This window comes from Typopeltis vanoorti, chromosome 19 (genome assembly GCF_054136105.1).
Source record: "Typopeltis vanoorti isolate ZY-2024b chromosome 19, IOZ_Tvanoo_1.0, whole genome shotgun sequence".
NCBI lineage: Eukaryota > Metazoa > Arthropoda > Arachnida > Uropygi > Thelyphonidae > Typopeltis > Typopeltis vanoorti.
This window is the reverse complement of record NC_143567.1, coordinates 41,786,259-41,806,762: the sequence shown is the minus strand read 5'-3', so window position 1 is coordinate 41,806,762 and position 20,504 is coordinate 41,786,259. Positions and strand designations below refer to the sequence as shown.

Below are 20,504 nucleotides of genomic sequence, written 5' to 3'. Positions count from 1 at the left end.
TTAAAAATGTGTAGAATGAGAACATCTGAAGTCATGTGCGATCAAAATGACTGGCTTACCATCTCCATGTTGCTTTATAATTGCAATTTCGTTTCAAGATCAATTGCTCGCCTCTTTTTCTGCGATTCTTCACTAGGTTTTTTAATTGGGCGTGTAGGGGCCATGTTACACAAAATATCGCAAAATAATTAACGATAAATACACAAATAACATATTTTTCTATTACAAAATCAACAGAGGAACTGTTGAAGACACGTGTCGAGGGAGATTGCCGCTGAATGCGCTGTTGCCACTGCATTGCTGCATAATACATTATTGCCAATAAAAACCTTTTTACTTTACGCTCGCTTGAGTCTTGTTCGAAAGTATAGTCGAAAATGTTATTTATTTCCTTATAGGATCACGGACGTATGTTCGAAAGGACGTAACTCGAACGGACGTAAGTCGAGGGATGACTGTAAATTTTGTAAGGAACGTCTTGAAAAGATGGGAGCAAGAGTACTCATCGTACTATTCATTCAGTCTACGCATTGCAGATTTCATACTAGAGCTGAGCACAAAAATCCCTCAGTATACTGAGCTGGCTCATATTCTTCGAAAGGTTGTGGTGGTGGTGTGTGTGTAGGGGGGGATGAATTTAGACAGTCATAAAAAGTGCGTTTACAATATCATTCTTGAAGAGTGACATCATTCCTTGTCACGACAATTATACCTAGAGTCGTTTATGCAATATAGTGCTGTAGATATATTTTGTTTTATATAATTATGCCATTCTAATTGCGAAATTGTAACGACAAATGTTAATAGTGATTCTAAATATCAAATTTAATCAAATTTCATCAAACTACAGACGAATCATTATAAGAATGGTTCAAAATCACTGCATCCCTCGCAGCTTAATAACCTATGATAAAATAAACATTCGGCTTAGTAGGGTCATTACTGTTTACATACCATAGGGGTTTGAAACTATTCGAAATTGAATACTCGATTGGTGATATTGCCGGTGTTTTCTATCGCAATGTCTGTGACTGATTTACGTCATTCAAAGAGCTCTATCGAGTGATGGTATTGGCATCTTCCTTTTATTCTATTAGGCCTAATGGCATGTTTCTTTCAGTCTCCTCCTCTATTTCTCTTTCCTTTTGGTTTATATTTTAGTATTCATTGGGTAACATTTAAAATCACACATTCGAATTATTGATTTCTGTAATTATCTATTATTTGTAAGGTTAATTCTTGTTGTGGTTCTTAAAACTTTCTGTTACTTTTCTTATCTAGTGTGTATCCTGCTGTTTTTCTCAAAAGTTTCGTTTCCGCTCATGTTATTCTTCCGTCGTCTCTTCTTTCCCATCGTTTCATATAATAAATATATTCCACATGATAAATTTATAATTTAATAAATTTATCAAGTTAATACATTTGGTTATTAATTTTATGTATTTTATTTACTGTCATTAAGTCTATTTATTTATTTTTAGTGTCTTCGTAGCGGTTCTATGAACGGAACATTGCGCCCTTTGATTGGAAAATCGTTCGGTCAGATTCTCGTCATGACTGGACGAATGTTTATATGTTTTTTTTTTTCCAATTGGAGATGTTTTAGCTGATCTCACACGTGGGGACTGCGTGGTTTTTCTCCCTGAAACTCGGATTTTTCATCACGTATACAAGCAAATCGGCCTGAGAAAACACACGCAATTAACAGGGAAACATTCTATTAGATGGTAAATGGCGCAGTGTGTAGACGGATTATTATTATTATTATTATTATTATTATTATTATTTCGGGAGACTCCAGGAGTCCTTAGACTCATCGAGGGAGGCCCTAAACATCATGTCCACACAACTATGCGATTACATTCTCACAGTATCTATCATACCTTGTCTTGAACTCGTTCACCGTCATAGCACCCACAACAGACTCTGGCAGTTTATTCCACTCATTTACCACTCTAAAAGTAAAGAACCCAGCTCTAACACCCCTGCTAACCACACTCTTGCCCAGCTTCCATAGGTGTCCCCTAGTTATCCCACCACCAGTCCTGATCTCAAAAATATCCTCTGAATTAATCTTATAGAATCCCTTTAGCAATTTCAATGTCTCAACATATCTCCCCTCCTCCGCCTATCAACTAGTTTCTGCAACCCACAAATCTTCAACCTGTTCTCATATGGTTCATTCCATAGACCTGTTATCATCTTAGTCACGCGCCTCTGGATCCTCTCCACCTCTTCCCCATTTGAGACAGCATGTAATTGAAAATACTAGGGGTGTGAGAGTGCTAGACCTGGTAATAGCATCTGAGAATTTGACTGTAATGAATATGACCATGTTGCAACCTATTGGTGAGAGTGATCATAAGGTCTTGACCTGGGAAGTGGCTAAAGGTGTTGAATTTTCGATTAAGACAGGGTATATGTGGAATTACCGTGCTGGCAAGTATAACAAGCTTAGGAGATTGCTTGGATCAGTGCCACGGCATGTACAACTGCAAGGGCTGGACGTCGATAGAGCATGGGAAGTGGTCAAGGAGCATTTACAGGAGGTAATGGCTGATTGTATACCTAGGGTCCGAATAGTAAAACAAGTAGGGGTTAAATGGATGAATAACACCATTAAGCTTGAGCTGCAAAAAAAGAAACAACTGTGGAGGGAATTTAAAGAAAGGGTTGACCTGCAGGCACACGAACGGTATAAAGTGCAGGCCAGAAAGGTAACGAGTGTGGTAAAAAAAGCAAAAGCGGATTATGAAAGGAAACTAGCTTTGCAAGCAAAAGAGAATCCCAAACAGTTCTTTCAATATGCTGCAAGCAAGAAAAAACTGTACACGGCAAAATGATTTTAAGGAATGACGATGGTAAGGAGGTCACTGAATCAGTCGATATAGTGGAGTTACTGAGCGCGCACTTTGCAAAAGCATATCATCCAAGTGGTGACATTGAAAAAATGAAGGAACCATTAGTTTATACGGGAATAGTGATGAATGAAGTGGAGGTAACTAGTCTATTACAGAACCTTAATGTGAACACATCTGTGGGATTGGATGGTATACCGGCACGGGTCTTGCGTGAAGCGGCTAAAAAATTATCAGTGCCCTTGACCATGTTGTTTAATCTGAGTCTCAGGTGTGGTTTAGTCCCGAAGGTGTGGAAAGAGGGGAAAATAGTTTCACTGCATAAAGGAGGATCCAAGACTACGGTTGCAAATTACCGACCGATCAGCATATCAGGAGTCGTTGTCAAGGTCTTAGAGAAAGTAGTCAAGGGGAAAAATACAGGAATGGATTGATGAAAACGAAATACTGTACAGGGGACAGCATGGCTTTGTGAAGGGTAGATCATGCTTCAGTAACTTGCTCAAGTTTTATAACAAGGTGACGGCTGAACTGGATAAGGGAAATGGGTTTACAGTGATACTGCTGGACCTGCCAAAGGCGTTTGACAGGATACTACATGGAATACTAATCCGTAAACTACAACATATGGGAATGGATATAGGATTGGTGAGATGGATAGGTGGTTGGTTGATGGAGAGATATCAAAGAGTAGTTTATTTAGGAGTAGAGTCCAAAGGACGGCCTGTGACTAGTGGTGTGCCGCAGGGTTCTGTTCTTGGACCACTGCTGTTTAATCTGTTCATTAACGATATAGGGAAGGATCTAAGTGGAACAATTCATTTGTTCGCTGATGATGCAAAGTTGGGTAGGGCAATAGTGAATGCAGAAGATGTCAAAGTCTTGCAGGATGACTTAGATAGATTGGAGTTCTGGGCTAAGGAGAATGGATGTCAATTTAATGTGACAAAATGTAACATAGTATGTACCATAGATGAAGGGTTATGTGGAGTGGAATGAACTTCCGTGATGAGTCCTTGGTCTCGTGAAGATATAACGTAATAATAATAATAATAATAATAATAATAATAATAATATGTTTTGGATCTGTTTCTTCAGTGTAACTTATATTACAGCTAAGATAATTAAATCATCATCTTCTATTGCTTTTAATATTTAAAACTATTTTGTTACTTATATTGGCTTACTTTCTTCTTTTAAATGTTATTAACGTTTTTTTTTATCAGAATATATTCTCATACCAAAATGCTAATCGTATTAGCAATTTGGTATCCTCGTTCACCAACTGGATAGTTTACCGACTCTCCAACTAACAGATGTTGGTTCAAATCCCATGATAGTATGGATGTATTTATGAATGTTTAGTTGATAGTATATTTTCTTCGCCAGATATGCAACTACCACCTATGGTATTAATACAATGTACTATAGACTTACGGCATTTCGAGGGTGACATTCATATGTTTGATTATCTGAATACAATAACGTGTAAACACCACAGAAAAAAAAAAAAAAAAAACTGTACTCCGGAATAATTACAATTTGCCACCTTTTTAATACTTCATTATATATATATTATGTCAAAAGTCAGGGTTCATTTATAACACATTGCCCCATTTTTTGCTTACGCATGTACTACAGATGTATAATTTTTTTTTTTTTGTCTATTTCCCACTATGAGTGTTTCGATTGTGACGAAACTGAAAATACTTCATCATACAGATCAGCAATGACGTACATCCTAAATACCAACCAAATTTTATAAAATTACATGCAGCTAGAGCAGAATTTTGGTGATATGGTGACACAATATCACCAAAGTTATTCACAGCGTGCATAGAATAAATATTCAAACTTCTTATCTGAAGATATTTAAGCCATTTAAGCTTTGCAGATGGCATAATCAGAGTGGCGAATTCTCCATGCTTGCTGAGCAAGCTCATTAATTGAGAAAGAAGTAATATTTATTTGTTAATAAATGCATGCATTTATAAGCATTCCATTTAGGTTTTTATTTTTGTAGACAGAAGACGTTTTAAGCTTGCGCGGCAATAATTGAGCTTTGCGTTATGCATCGAAGGCCGACGCTAGTCAAGCTAGTCTGGCTTGCTCGGTTGTGGGAGCATCCAGGTCCTCGCTTCAGCACTGTGATTTCATGCGCGCGCATAGCCATTTCCGCTCTCTCCACGTAATCTCACCCTGTTGCTTAAACACGGGCCATACGCAGTCAAAGTAGCTCTAGCCAGTGAGCTTCAGCCAGTCTTTACAAGTGTGCGTGTTGCTTGGGAAAATTAAGTTACAACCAACTTTTTATGACGATGTTATTGACCAGTTCATAAAGAAGAACTGTAGAGTAGAATTTGTATTCAAGTAGCTAAATTGAAAAAGATAGCATATCACTTGTAAAATAAATGTTGTATTTATATGATTAAATGTACATAAATTTCTAAATACAGGTAACCCTCGTATAACGCTGTACTTATACAACGCAGTTTCGATATAACGAGGTCTAAAATTGTAGTAACCCTTGTTGAATGCGGTACTTATACAAAACGGTTCCGATAAAAACACGGTCTGAAAATTGTAGTAACCCTTTATCTTTTCATATGTTTTTCACCTCGCGACTTAAAAATCAAATTTTATCTTCGTTAAATTTGTGTCTGCCTGTATCCCGCATGTAATTATAAGTAGCGTATTTATATTAGGGGAAATACCCTTTAGGGTATTTCCCCTAATATAAATTGTACCTCAATTGTTTTGAACCTCAATTTTGAACTCTCGTATGTACCTCAATTTTTTGAAGTAGATGGGGAGAAAATGGAAGCAGTTAATAATTTTGTGTTCCTAGGATCCCGAATTGATGTGACAAATTTAAGCAAGATCTTTAAAGATAAATATATTAGCCTCACAACAAAAATCAGAATCGTGAAAGCAACGATATTCCCTGTGGTGCTGTATGGATGCGAAAGTTGGACCCTGAGAAAGAGTGAAGGAAGGAAGATAGATGCATTTGAATTATGGGTTTGGAGAAGCTTACTAAGAATACCATGGACTGCATTAGCCAGTGATAGACAGAATAAAGCCAGATTGCTCCCTTGAAGCTATGATCATCAAGCCAAAATTGTCATACTTCGGACATATTATGCGAGCAAATGACAGTCTGGAGAAGATAATGATGCTTGCTAAAGTTGATGGAAGCAGGAGAAGAGGAAGACCAAGAATTAGATGGATGGATGGAGTTAAAGAAGCAACTGGAGTGCGCTTGGAGGTTCTGAAAGACATGGTCAGGGACAGATCGGAATGGAGAGTATGTTCGTGGAGTAGCTAGGAGTCCGAAACGACTCGACGGATCATAACACACACCTCAATCGTTAACCACATAAAACGTTTATTGTTGAAAATTTTCCTCGTTTCTGCCAGGAAAGTGCATTAAAAATCATAAGTGTGTTCATCTCAAGCTGAGCACTTTATTTTCTGGTGAGTTACATACAATATGTAATGCTTGCTTTTTTGTGTAAAAAAATATTTTTATAGTAATGGCCACAAACTGCAACGAAAGGGAAAAACCATCATTGAAAACAAAATTAATTTCTCTCGAAGAAAAATATTCAAAATCTTGGATCGGTTGAAAAATTGAAAAAAACCAGGAGTTTTTGAAGGGACTTTGAATTTAAACGAATCAACAATTCGAACAATCAAACAAAATGAACATAAAATCCGAGAAAGTGTTTATTGCTGGGTCAACGATAAGTGCAAAGCGCGTTGCTCGTGTACGCGATATTCTAATGGAAAAATGGAGAAATCTCTAATGATTTCGATAGAAGATTGCACCTCAAAAGAAAATTCCTATTGTTGGAAATCTTATTAAACAAAAAGCTCTCAAAATTTATAAACATTTGTAGTGCAGACTAGGTGTTCAATGCGGATGAATCCGGATTATATTGGAAAAAAGTGCAAAAACGCACCTATATTTCGAAAAATGAAGTATCAGCTCCTGGATTCAAAGTTTCCAAAGATAGAATTACTCTACTGTTTTGTAGTAATGCATCAGGTGATTACATGACAAAACCAGTGTTTATTAACCAATCCTCAAATCCTCGTGCTATGAAAGATTAAAATAGGCACTATTTTATTTTGCCTAAAACATTTATGCATTATGTGCAATGAAGTTTAAGTACAATTTGTAATTTTTATACTATGTATTGTTTCATAGTTTATATGTTTTCTTAACTTACATGAATTACCTGAATTAAATAAAAATATATTTTTTGTTGGATATGTCATTGTTGTTTATAAAATTTAAAAAAAAAATTCGGAACCATAACCCTACTTTTTCTATGTGATCTGAGACTCACATAACGCGATTTATATAACGCGGCATTTCTGCGGAACCTAACAACCGCGTTATACGAGGATTACCTATACATAGTTTTAAATGGTCAGTAATTCATTATTCCGCTTACCAGACTTCAATCACACCTCTCATTCCCTGAATGATAACAAGAGCAAGCGTGAATTTCAAAACCAGCATTCGCCCCAGCATAGTTATCTTTACTTCAACTGCACATGAATTACAGACTCGTATCCATGAACTCCAAATTGCTAGCAAAACAGCTGGCCTAAAGATAAACCTAAAGAAGACTCAAGTTATATTCAATAGCTATGTCCAACCAGAAATAATAAAAATCAATAATGATGAAATTAAACAAGTAGATCATTCCATATACTTAGGACAACAGATATCAATGGATAAAAATATCATGGATGAAATTAAAAGACACCACGATGCTTGGGTGGAAAGCATTTCGAAAATTACATTCAATATTCAAAAGTCAACTACCATTTATGTCTGAAGAGAAATGTTTTTAAACAATGCATTCTTCCTATATTGACATATGGCTGTGAACATGGACACTAAATACAAAGGAAATTCAAAAATTAAGCAAAAAACAATTTAGTACGGAAAGAAGTATTGTTGGTATTACAAGACTGAATCACAAAAGGAATATGTGGATAAGAAATCAAACTAAAGTCTCTGACATCATAGGAAGAGTGAAACATCTGAAGTGGCAATGGGTTGGGCATATTGCTCGAAGACAAGATCAACGATGGTCAAAAGAAGTGCTGGATTGGATTCCACGAGAGGAAAAACGACCACGACACCGACCTAAATCACGGCAGATTGATGATATCATCAGATTTGCAAGATTGACGAGGGAAAGGAGAGCCATGGACAGACAGTTTTGGAGTAATCTTGGAAAGGCCTTTATCCAGCAGTGGATCGACAATGGCTGAGAATGATGATAATTTTCATATCTTAAGTCCTTATAAGGACTGGCTTAAAGGGGCGAAACAAGAATGCTTTTCATCTTCCCCGTTATCTGTATCTGAAGAGGACAGTGTATGGATAAGGTGTTATTGAGCTATTAAAGCTCTGATCATAGCCAAGCCTCAGTTAGAACTTCATTGGCTACAGCATTACCCTCCAAGGGTCTGTGTGTGTGTGTGTGTGTGTGTGTATATATATATATATATATATATATATATATATATATATATATATATATATATATATATATATATATATATATATATATATATATATATATAATTTCTTCACTCCCTGGCCCTAAGCTATAGTCATCCGTTAACTGTTTTATAATGTCTACATATACAAAACACGAAACGTTGTGTTATTCTAAGTTTTGATTTCACAAATATGTGGAATTATATTTATTAGCTTGAGATAGTGCACAAAAATTATTTATTGTTTTTCTTCATATTATAAAATAAGATAATTGCAGAATTTATAATAGCTGTTATTTATAACAAAGGAAATATCAAACGAACTGTTGAGTATCGAATACAAAACGCCGATACCAAAATAGATCGTTCACCATCTGTAATGAAAGAACTCATTGATCGCTTCTATCACTAGACAACTAAGCGGAATCAAACCTACGAATGTGGGAAATACATAGTGCGAAATATTTTTCACTAATTCTGACGAAGCCTGGTGGTCGTGTGCATTTAATGATCCCATACACGAACGTAAAGCTAGGAGTTGCTTTTATTCTCGCGCATTCAAAATTCGATCTTTGAGAAATCCGCTGTGCTTCCCACCTCACGGGACAAATAGATGGTTCAGACAAAGTCATTTGCTTAAGGCACTGGGAAATAAATGGTTTCTATAACAACGAGGCGGATGACGGAGCAATTTTATTCGGGAACATTTGTAACTTTGGTGTGTGTGTGTGTGTGTGTGTGTGTGTGTTTGGGGGGAAGGTTTATTTTCGAGCTAGCAACATGTTCTGAAAACTTGAATATGGAAATTAATGGATTTCTCTATTTTGTATGCTGTTGTTATTCCGAGTTAGTTCACCTGTGTGTTCATTGGTTTTTGTGTACATTGAAGACTACAGGCTGAGAATGTTTGACATTCTGTACTTCGTTGTACATGTCTATGGAAGAAAAAATAAATAAATAAAATAAAACTGTGAGTATTATGGATGAACTATCGCTTACTCTTAATGTTATCCGTGCATTACGAAATGACATTAGGAATTATTTAATAGACATGTATTCCGAGGAACTTTTAAATGATAATATTTAATAACCAACTGTTATTGTTCGGTTTTTCAATTATTTTTTATTACTGTTTATTATTTTACATAACCCGGAATCATGCTCTTAGAGATAAAATATGGAACTTTTTCAAGTTCTTAAGGCCTCCCATAAGCAGCATATTCATTGACCATTCACAAAAAGTATTCCCCGCGTGAATATATTAATCTAAGCCTGTTAGTTGGTGAGCGGGTACGCTATCAACTCGGCCAAGAAGGCTGGCTATATCAGTGCAGTATTAATTATGTTCTTGAAACGGTCAATAGAATACTTTAGTAGAATCTGGGGGTGGGGGAATATCAAATGGCAGAGTTATTCTCCTAAAACAGGAGTTTTAGAGAATAACTCTGCCATTTTCGTTCGATGGAGAACAAACTGGCAGAGAATAACTCTGCCAGTTTGTTCTCCATCGAACGAAAAAACCTGCGATTCTTCTGTTCCTCAGGAAAAAAAAAATCGAGTTTTCGGAGAACAATCTTTCCATTTCCGTCCACGATGGAATAAGAAACTCTTCAACAGAATGAATGCATTCCTTGCCTCGACAGAAATACGAAGACTCTGATCTTAGATGCCTCAGTTTCAATAATGTTTTCCAGATATAGTATAAAAATATTAATTCGTTTCCTACTAATATGAATAACATAGAAGACACAGTTTACAGTCGAAAAAATGAACTTCATGCATTTTTATATCAACAAAAGGTGTATACATATACTGTATACAGAATCGTTGTTCAGAACTCATGGACCAGTGGTTAGATAGACCGAAAACTCTACCCTAGAGTAATTACCAACTCACTCCCCTCACTTTCACATACACGTTTGGTCTCAGCAAGTTGTATATTCTATAAATATTTCCATGGAAAATTTTCATCTGAAACAGCATCAATAATTTCCCCACTCTTTACTAAGCCCATTGGAACACGTAGAGCTACCTCCCAACATCCTTTCACAGTACACTTTGAAACCCACAGAACAAGTTTCTTCTCCTCCTCCTTCATCTCTGCTACTGCTGTACTGTGGAACAGTCTTCCCCCCCCCCTGACGTATTTCCCAAGGAATACAATATACATGCTTTTAAATCGAATGTCAACAAGTTTCTCCTTTCCCAACCCACTACCCATATATACGGTAGTAAAGTACTATAAGCTGATAAGCCAACCTTTTGGGCCCAACATGAAAAGAAAAAAAAAAAAATACGGATTCTTCTATGTCGCCTGTGGTAGGACAGTGTCACGTCAGATGATAAAAAACATCGACTTTTTGGGCATTTTCTTTCATCGTGATAAAAAAAAAGAAATATTACACAAGGTAACAATTTGACCACCGAAGGCTAGCTGCTATCTTTTCTTTTCTTTTTTTTGCAGGGTCTCGACGTCCTGCAGCTGTGGACAGCAACACAAACATACAGCGGAGCGAAAGTCTCTCTGGATCTTGCGATCTCAATGTGCTGATAACGCCGCTACTGTTATCCACTGTTTCCATGGAAACAGTGGATACTGCCAGAGCAGGGCTATATAATGCACAACCCGGAAGCGATTAAACTTAAAACGAAACAGCAGAATGTGATCCGATAGGATCACATTCTGCTGTTTCGGTATATATATATATACCGAAACATATATATATATATATGTATATATATATATGTATATATATATATATATATATATATGTATGTATGTATATATATATATATATATATATATATATATATATATATATATATATATATATATATACATATATATATATATACTGGTATATATATATATACTGGTATATATATATATACTGGTATATATATATATATATACCCCTCTCCTTGGTATATATATATATACCAAGGAGAGGGGCGCTCTTTAGCAGTCTGTGTGAACGCAAGCCAACGCAATAATAATAATAATAATCAGAAGACATAATAATTCGTTAGTCTGTTCATCGTCCCTTTCGTATATATTTCGTAGTTAAAATTGTTGTGTTAGACTTCTAGAACAGATAAAATACGATGATTTAATCCTAATATATATATATATATATATATATATATATATATATATATATATATATATATATATATATATATTTTTTTTTTTTTTTTTTTTTTAATTCCCGAAAAGTATTATAGCTCTTTATGGAAATTAAATATTTCCTGTTAAAATTAAGGTAGATTTGAAATCTGATACATCAGAACTTCCAAGTTTAATTTAAATCCGAAACTAAGCATGCATTGCATATAATAAAAACCTTAAGTTAATACCTAGAAAATTTATAGATTACGAATTTTTTTAAAAAAGTAGGATTTGTTCTAATATTCAATAGCATAATAGTATAATACGCACATAGGTTTTTATAGGATTATTTGAATAACGTAATTACCGAATTTTTCCGTGAGTAGCATCTGGCTTCGAAAACCTTTCTGCATTCAATCTCCGCCGGTTCTAATAAAAATAGTCGAAATCACAATAATAATAATGAAGAGTCGTTGAAATTTTAATAAACGGATTATCAACAGTTTTATTCGAATAAGTGTTTTTTTTTTTTTTATAGATCCCTATTCGGTTTAATGGTCTTCAATTTGTTCTTAAAGGAATATATACACACAACAAAAGAAGCTTGGAACGTTCGTGAGTTATTTTTAATCTCGGACTAAGGTGCTCCTTTGCCACTACGCTTATTTATCCGTCCTCTCAATACCTTTTATTTCCTCATTCCTTTTCTATACACGGTTCATTATAACCAGGCCTAAATAATAACACCAAAGCACAGGCAGTGCAATCCAACCCGGTTTAATTTCATGCAATCGCGTCTCTAATCAGTTTGCCATTAGCGTAACTTGTTTTTGTTTTGCAATCCCTTTTATCCCAGCAATAACTGAACTGTAGAGTCCTCTTTATCTTCCATGTTTATATTTACATGTCACAGAAACATGGCGCGCGCTATGCGATAGTTCTCTTTTGTGATCGTAGCAGTATTGTCCGAAAGACTCACACAGAGAGAATTAATTTAGATTGTTAGGGAAGCAGAACCTATCTCCGTATACCAGGCCCCTGTTTCGGTGCTCGCATTCACAATTAAGGGACACACCTTTAATTGTGTTAGGATGAGAAGTCCTTATAGACTAGCGAATAACTTAATCTTTCTTAACTTAGTTCAATAGCCTAAAACTGCAGATCCATATGCCTCGCCTGAACAGCTGAATATCGGGGTTTATTACAGCGGTAACACCCTCTATTGTACAGAATGTATACGTAGCTCCTTACCTTCATGGTTGGGGCTCATACTTGCGCCCCTCCCACTACTGCACGGCTCCGCTGTGGGGGGTCTGCTTGCTCCCTGGGCGGAGGCTGAGTCTCGGCCGACATCCTCTGAGCCGCTGCCATCGGGGGTGGAGGAAGGGGAGGAGGTTGCGGCGGTGAAGTGTTGCAAGTTTAGTCCTTGGGTGTCCCGGCTGTCGACCTTTTCATAACCATACCAACCCAGTAGTTCGTTCATTGTGGTTTCAGCGTAGTCCTGTAACAGAGAACAAGTATTTATTTGTTGCGGTTCACTAATACATCTAAATATAAAAATCATTCCAAATGACATTTGAAGATAATATAAGACTTAAATCTTTATAGTTAATTTTAATAGAAACGTTTAAGTATATTATACAATATTTAATAAAATTCATTGAGGATTAAACTCTATTAAATTATCCCTTTAATAGGATTTCCTTGTAATGTTGTCCCTGTCATTTTCTATAGGTGCTAAAAATTAGATTAGGCCTTCCTTATCAACAAAGGATAAAGATGATTTTTAAAACATATTTGAAAAACTCAATACGTTTGGGATATTAGTCTGCACTAAAAAGCTAAATGACGTTGGATAGTCAGTTGCGGAAGTCATATACTATCCACCTCTTTATGTAACTAAGAACTTCCTCAATATAGCGTTTATTAACACAGTGCATTGTTTAATAATAAACAATAATCCCAGAAGTTGACATTCTGATTCAAGACAACTGCGATGCATAAGAATAATTCCCCTTTCACAAACCCGAGGTCCACAGCTGAAATCTATATTCATCCACAGTCCTGCGAATTGGATAAACTTTTGACAAGGAGTGATGTACGATATCTATTGACTTTTGTCTGCCTGGATTTCTGTTAGCGGTCTAAGCTAAGTTTAAGATTGAAGACCAATTAGAATTGACCAAACAGTCAATCGGCGAAATCTTAACTCATTGCAAAGGTGGAGGAAGCTCGTAAAATATATATCGCTTTCAGAAACTACGGATGCCTACCATAAATTCATATTTGCTTAGCTTACTTTTATCCGATAGTATTAAGCATATAATATTTATGAAGCGTAAAAAAACTAAACGGTTTCATACAGAGATGGACGTTTTTTCTTTTCTTTTCTTTTTCACAGAAACTCGGGTTTTTCATCTCGAAACAGGCAAACCGGCCCCATAAGCAGACATATCAACATATCTATTTATTATATCTACAGATATAATAAATAGTTGATGTTACGGCAAATGGAGGAATGGGAAACCATAGCGTTCTACAATCATGATTCCCTAGTATAAGTAGCGTTGCTTTTTCAGCCAACTAACTTCGGATTGTCGGACCCAAAATAAGAATAAATAATAAAAAACTAAAAACTATAACTAACTCTCTTTAATAAATTTTCAGTTACATTTCTCGAGGCCAATGGAATCCTTTTACAACAATAATGAAAGTTAAAATCTCTCTATATAGAGAATGAGTTGGAATTATGGCAGAAGCTGGCCGGTTTGTTGATTTTGCGGATTAAAAAATCCTTCACATCCGCATGAGCCGTCCAACTAAATTTTGTTGAGAAATTCTCACGGATTTTTTTTTTTTTTTTTTGTATGTGACGTCTACCTCTGAAAGGTTGGGAATTTCTGGTACATTAGTAACATGGGTGGGTTAAGAATTTTTTCATATTTTTTATTTGTTTATATTTATTTATTTATTTTTACATAGTTATTCCGCTTTAGAAGTCAGACATGGAACTAACTTTTTAAGCTACTTCAGGCCTCCAATAAACGAGGCCTCACACCTAAAAACAAACATCTATGCTCGTGGTGTGATTCCAACTCGCAAACTGTTATTTAAAGAGCAGGTATGTTAACCACTTGACCGACCATTTCGGGCTAGTTCCATCCATCCATTTCTCGTCCGTCCAAGACGGGTTAAGTCCCCTAATAAGAGGTTTTAGGCAATTAATGCAGCCTGCTTACAACTCCTCTGTTATATTCCCCTAAGGGGAAGTATTTTGTATCTGTAGATATCTTTGTTCGGTTTTCCTGTTTTAAGGGACGAAAAATTCGTGTTTCTTGGAGGAAATACCCTTCACCTTCATATAAGCTGGCTATCTCACCTTAGATAAAGGTTAATCACATCATAAACTGGATTCAAACCCGAGTCTTTCAAACCAAAGGACTTATCTATACCATGTGCTCTTCAGAAGCTTAGTTTAGAGATGCAATGCCAGGAAATCCAGTTACAGAAAGTTAACTATAGGAATATAAGAACCAGTTTCTGAAATCTCTGTTTTACTATTTTTGGTTGTCCCAAATCAGAATTTTCATCGAACTTTACAATACAATGTTTTATTTGTATTATTATCATTGTTTATCAGAAGGATATCCTATCCCTTCTAGCGAAATAGCGGTTTGACATCACCAGTACACACCTACACTATTTTATGCTTCTTGTTAAAAAAAAGGAGCAAAAATGCTTATTTCTTGTATTTTAAACTAGGTTTTAACCACTTTGTCCATATATAGCTTGAAAGCAATATACAAAAGCGAGTATGTCTGTAAGATAGATATAAGTTTAATATATTACAGTATTTCTGCGAGCCTGAACAGGTGAGACTTAAGTGGGGGAGGGGAGGTGAATGCTGGAGAAGAATAGTAACGTTCAAGGTGGTAGGCGTTCCTTGAAAAAAGGAAATCCCTTCTGAGAGCGATGAAGATGGATCGGGCTGATAAACGAGCTGGTGTATACGGACGCTCACTACCTGAGGGGAATATTAAAACAAAGAAATCTTAATAATAGCCTCTGTAGCTGGTAGTGGGAGGAAACTGTGCAATCTCCGCCTAGTCGTAAGTGCAAGCTTAAGAAATATTTTGGTGTCAAGGTATTATTTCACCTCGTACTAAGGATTACCTGAAGGCTCGGTTTCCTGGATGCAAACAACGAATATGTAGTCTTGGATGCAGCAGGAGTTATCTATTAATAAAAACATTGGAAATAATAGGGCTGGTCTGTTATTACGTGCATTATGTAGTGTAGCCATGTGTTCTTGTAAAAGGCATTTGTCTTGAGAAAAGTATCTGTAAAGAATTATGTATCTGAAACATGAGCTGATTTTAAAGCATCTTGAGGCGTATGAGCCGGAAATAATTGAAAGTGGTGGTGGCTAAACTACCAACGCAAATTAGATCATGTGACCAAATCGGACTATTATATGAGGTGGAGACTCAAATATGTAAACATGAAGATATATCTACATTTCCTCTTCAAATAAGCTGTACTTTATCTTTATGTCAATCGTTTTTTTTTTCTTCTCGACTTCAGTATATGACAGATACTGACAAATATGTTTAGAATAGCTGCTGTTAAGTCTGCAAATTCTTTTCTTGGAAAGCCAACCTTCCCGTTGAAATGACTTCAGACATTTATGCCTTCTGTCTTTCCCCTTTTCTCCCCCTTTGCTCAATCATGTGTCTACCAGATGGTGATTCTGTCGTCAGCCGTTTATTTCTCAATCTTGTGTGTGTGTGTGTGTGTGTCAGTTGCGAAGTATGGCAGCTGCTTTCCATGTGCATGAAGACTATTGTATTCCAAACTGGGTAGTCTAAGAGACAGAATAAACGGGGTAAGAGGTTACGAGGAACCCTTTTCGTAATTTTGATTTGGATGACGAAAGTGGGTGGAGAGTTCATATGTAACGAGGAAGTTGTGAATCGGTGAGTTTTAAAATGCAACATAAAAAATAAAAATCTGAATGTGACGTGTTATCTCTTTCTCGTTTTGTCTTTCTTTTTCTTTTCTTCACAACTGTACTGGTATAGGGAACACGTGAGCGACTGGAATTCAGCGTGTAAGTAGTTTGAACCCACACTACGCACAAAAATACTCGATCCAAGCTTGGTGGACACGTCATTAGAATGACTAGGAAACTGCTGTTAGCATCTGAAATGATAAAACTTAAGTGAAACACTATGTAACACTGCTGTTGATCATATCTGACAAACAATAACGTCACCAAAGTGATGATGGCAGTTGTGGCCTCTGTATAAGAGAGCTAATAGTGTTTTTGTAGCTTGAAATAGTGTTGTAGTAGTAGTGGCTGCCGATTTCTTCACGAAACAAAAAATGTGTTAACTGTCAATGCTGAATGAGAAACGGTGATGCTTTTACTTCGTTATTTCTTTAGATTAACGAACAGGGGAAAAAAGTCACCTAATAACAGCCAGAGCTGTTGAAAAAAAGAAAAAACTAAATTTTAATTAGCAACAAAGCTTAAAAAAAGACTAATTACAGAACAAAAACATGCCTCGAAACTACCATAGAACATATCCACCCACTGCTCTGCGTAGACAGAAACCGTGTGTGGTTTCCTACCTACGCAGAGTCACTTCATTGCACAAATCACTTCCGGTGACTTATTCTCGGTCTGATCTCCAATAGGCTAATTGAAACTGGAAAAATACCATAAGAAAGATCAAGTCTATACTTTCGAGTTTATAACATGCACTATTATGGAGCTAGCATTTTTATAAAATGTAATTCGCTTGGTTTACAAAATACTTCTCCTTTCAGTAATCTCAAGATAAATATCGAGTTTGTATTTTGAATTGCAAAACAATTCAAATCACGTTTGCCAAACACACACAGGCCAGCATAGTTTTTAATACTTTAGATCGGCAGATTTAATATTGATATTTAGCGATCGCAAACAGGTTGTTCATATTGGAGACCCATATTATCGGCCTGAAGTGGCTTGGAAAAAAAACTTCAAAAAAATATAAATTATATATTATTATTTTCTCTTAATTCAATCTTGCTATTCAATAAACTCGAGTATAGAACACATACAAATGCGCGGTACATACATATGATAAAGGGCTAAGGACATCCTGTTATCTGGGATGCTGTGAAAATGCACACTAACTCGAAGACATGGTTGGCTGCTTTGAATTACTTCCAAAGCAACTAAAGTGACCAATAGTGTATTGCGTGCATTCTTCTGGTCACTTTGCCTGATTTTCGGAAGGAATGAAAATACAAGTTTGAAGGAAAAAACCATTCCACCCCCATATTGCGGCGGCCAACTCACCTTTAATCTACGATAGTAAGAGGCAGAGATTAGCTGCCTACCGATTTTCAAAAGGTGTTTAAAAACAAAGCACATTCTCTGTTGGAAAAAAGGATTGACAGTTTATTTTCAGGTACGTTTTGAAAAAATATGATGTATGCCCGTATGCAAGCTATTTTCAGAAATAGTGACGGATTTTACTCATATATGGTGTTTAGAATCTTTATCAAAATAAAAAAAAAAGTTACAGCAGTCTAGTTTTTATTTGAAACGGACCATTTACAGACCCACAGAGGAACAAAATGCGTCGAAATATTGCAATACCTCCCGTAGTTCAATGTCATTTAATTAAATTTGGGATTTAAGATACACATAACAAAACATCCATATGGTTCTTTAGTTTTGATTTAAACCGGAATATTTTCAATTTAATTTAGTTAAAAATTATTAATAATAATTTTTAACTATCGACAATTAAAAACTTGAAAACACAACTCGGAATAATTTCAACCTATATTACATTCAAACAGTTATAAGAAACTATTCGTTTTAATGGTCATTTGGTGAAATATGCAAGACAAAGCTGTCAACCGAGTTCTAGGTTAGTTAGATTTGAGACCTGTTTTTTTTGTGTTGTTATAATTTCGTTTTTATTGGCAAAAGTTTTTTTTCTTTCAAACTGTTATAATATTTAATTTATTGATTATAAAATATTATATTCAAAAATATTATCATTTTATATGTGAATTTTAATTTACAAAACAATAATTTCAAATTGTTTTATGAGCAATTTTAATTTAGCAAAATAGTTTGAAATTATAATAATATCCTCCCCAACTTCATAGAATTTAATGAAATTAGTTCGGTATTTAGAATCACTATTAAAATTTGTTATTTCCAATGTTAATGGAAAAATTAGATAAAACAAGATTCTGATTGCAGCGCACATGCCATAAAAATGATTCTATATTCAGTTGCTATAATGAATGGTGTCATAATGTATTTATGAGGCGTATAAATGTATTTATATAATCATATATAAACGGTCAAAATATTCTGTGTGTGTCAATATCCAATTGTCACTATTAATATCACTCTTAAACGTCTCTCTTTTATCAGTTTTAGCTCTTGAAAAACATCTAATATATAAAAAAAGTGAGCTAAGTAGTCGCTTTCTTCTAACTCAAATTTAGAAGGAAGCGATCCCCCCATTGCAGTTCCCTTCATTTTACCGACTGAGGTAAAATTTTAATTTTAAAATAGACAAAGTAAACAACTATATTCCAAATTTGGTTGAAAAGGGTTGAATGATGCGATCTATAGAAGAATCTGCAGAGGAAGAAACCTATTTTCATTCGCTTCATTTCAGTCCAGTTAAGCAGTACACTTTAAGTAGAGTAAGAAGTAACTATATTTCAAATTGGGTCCTAATTTGTTGATCTATAATAGCGTGAAAATCTTCTTATGTAAAGATTCCATTTTCACATAAGAAAAACGGCTCGATGCCCTTCCCTCCAAAAAAATTCATAAAATTCGTCGCACAGACTTAAGAGTGAGTAAAAATTGTGTTTGCATTTAAAAGCATATCACAATAATCAGATTCTTAATGAATACATACAACAAAAAGAATACAGTATCGGTTTTAGATACTTTAGAGCTAAAGTCATGTTCTTTAAGGGAAAATTGTCACAGCATACAATATTTTAATGCAACCAAGACGTGAAGGAAATAACAATCGAGAGAACAACACAGTGGATAATTCTTTAATAAGAAGAAAGACCAGATTCGAATTATATCTTGGACACGAGGAACTTTTATAAGAGCTTTTCAACTTTTTCATCCAGAAAAAGAAAGTCAAACCGAAAAGGGAACATGTAATTCACAGACGTAATATAATGGCCTCATGTATAGCCTTAGTTGCCTCATCCAAATTTCAAACAAAGCTCAGTCAGTCATCCATTCCATATATATATATATATATATATGTGTGTGTGTGTGTGTGTGTGTGTGTGTGTGTGTGTGTGTGTGTGTGTGTGTGTGTGTGTGTGTGTGTGTAGAAAATATTTTACCTTGGGCATACTAAATGTTAAAGATACCAAGCTATTTTAAACCTGGTTTTACTCCACTTGACTTGTTTGTCTGTTTACTTACTTGGGAAATGGAGTAAAACCAGGTTTAAAATAGCTTGGTATCTTTAACACACACACACACACACACACACACACACACACACACACACACACACACACACACACACACACACACACACACACACACACACACACACACACACACACACACACACACACACACACACATGTATATATAAAGAATATGGAAAATCCTAAGAGGATTTTTATTTAAAAAATCGTCAGTCCAAGTACTACTGCTAATACGAAGGATAGTATAGTCCACAGAGAAGACCGAAGTGTGACATCGAAACATAAGGGAGGTCAAGAACGAAAAGAAACACATAAAGAGTATCTTTTGTTATCTTCGCAGTCCTTCTACTGGCGTGCAGCTAAGAAAGACAAATATGAATCTGGACCCAACAGGAATGGGCAGTAGGACGGAAGGTTCTTCTCATGACAGGCCTAATTACTATATAATTAAGCTACCGGTTCTGGTTAAATGGCAGTCTGCTACATGGGCCATGACCTCCGGTCGGCTGTCAGAACCAATT

At 35.5% G+C, this 20,504-nt stretch overlaps 1 protein-coding gene across 5 annotated transcripts in view; it reads right to left on the bottom strand.

Moving 5' to 3' along the window:
- Sobp (Sine oculis-binding protein) overlaps nt 1–20,504 on the bottom strand; it is a 211,344-nt gene that overhangs the window by 112,272 nt on the left and 78,568 nt on the right. For all 5 annotated transcript variants that reach the window (XM_090408985.1, XM_090408987.1, XM_090408986.1 and 2 more), the window contains one exon: nt 12,745–12,994. In XM_090408985.1, coding sequence (XP_090265111.1) covers nt 12,745–12,994 — 250 coding nt within the window. The remainder of the gene's footprint in view (nt 1–12,744; nt 12,995–20,504) is intronic.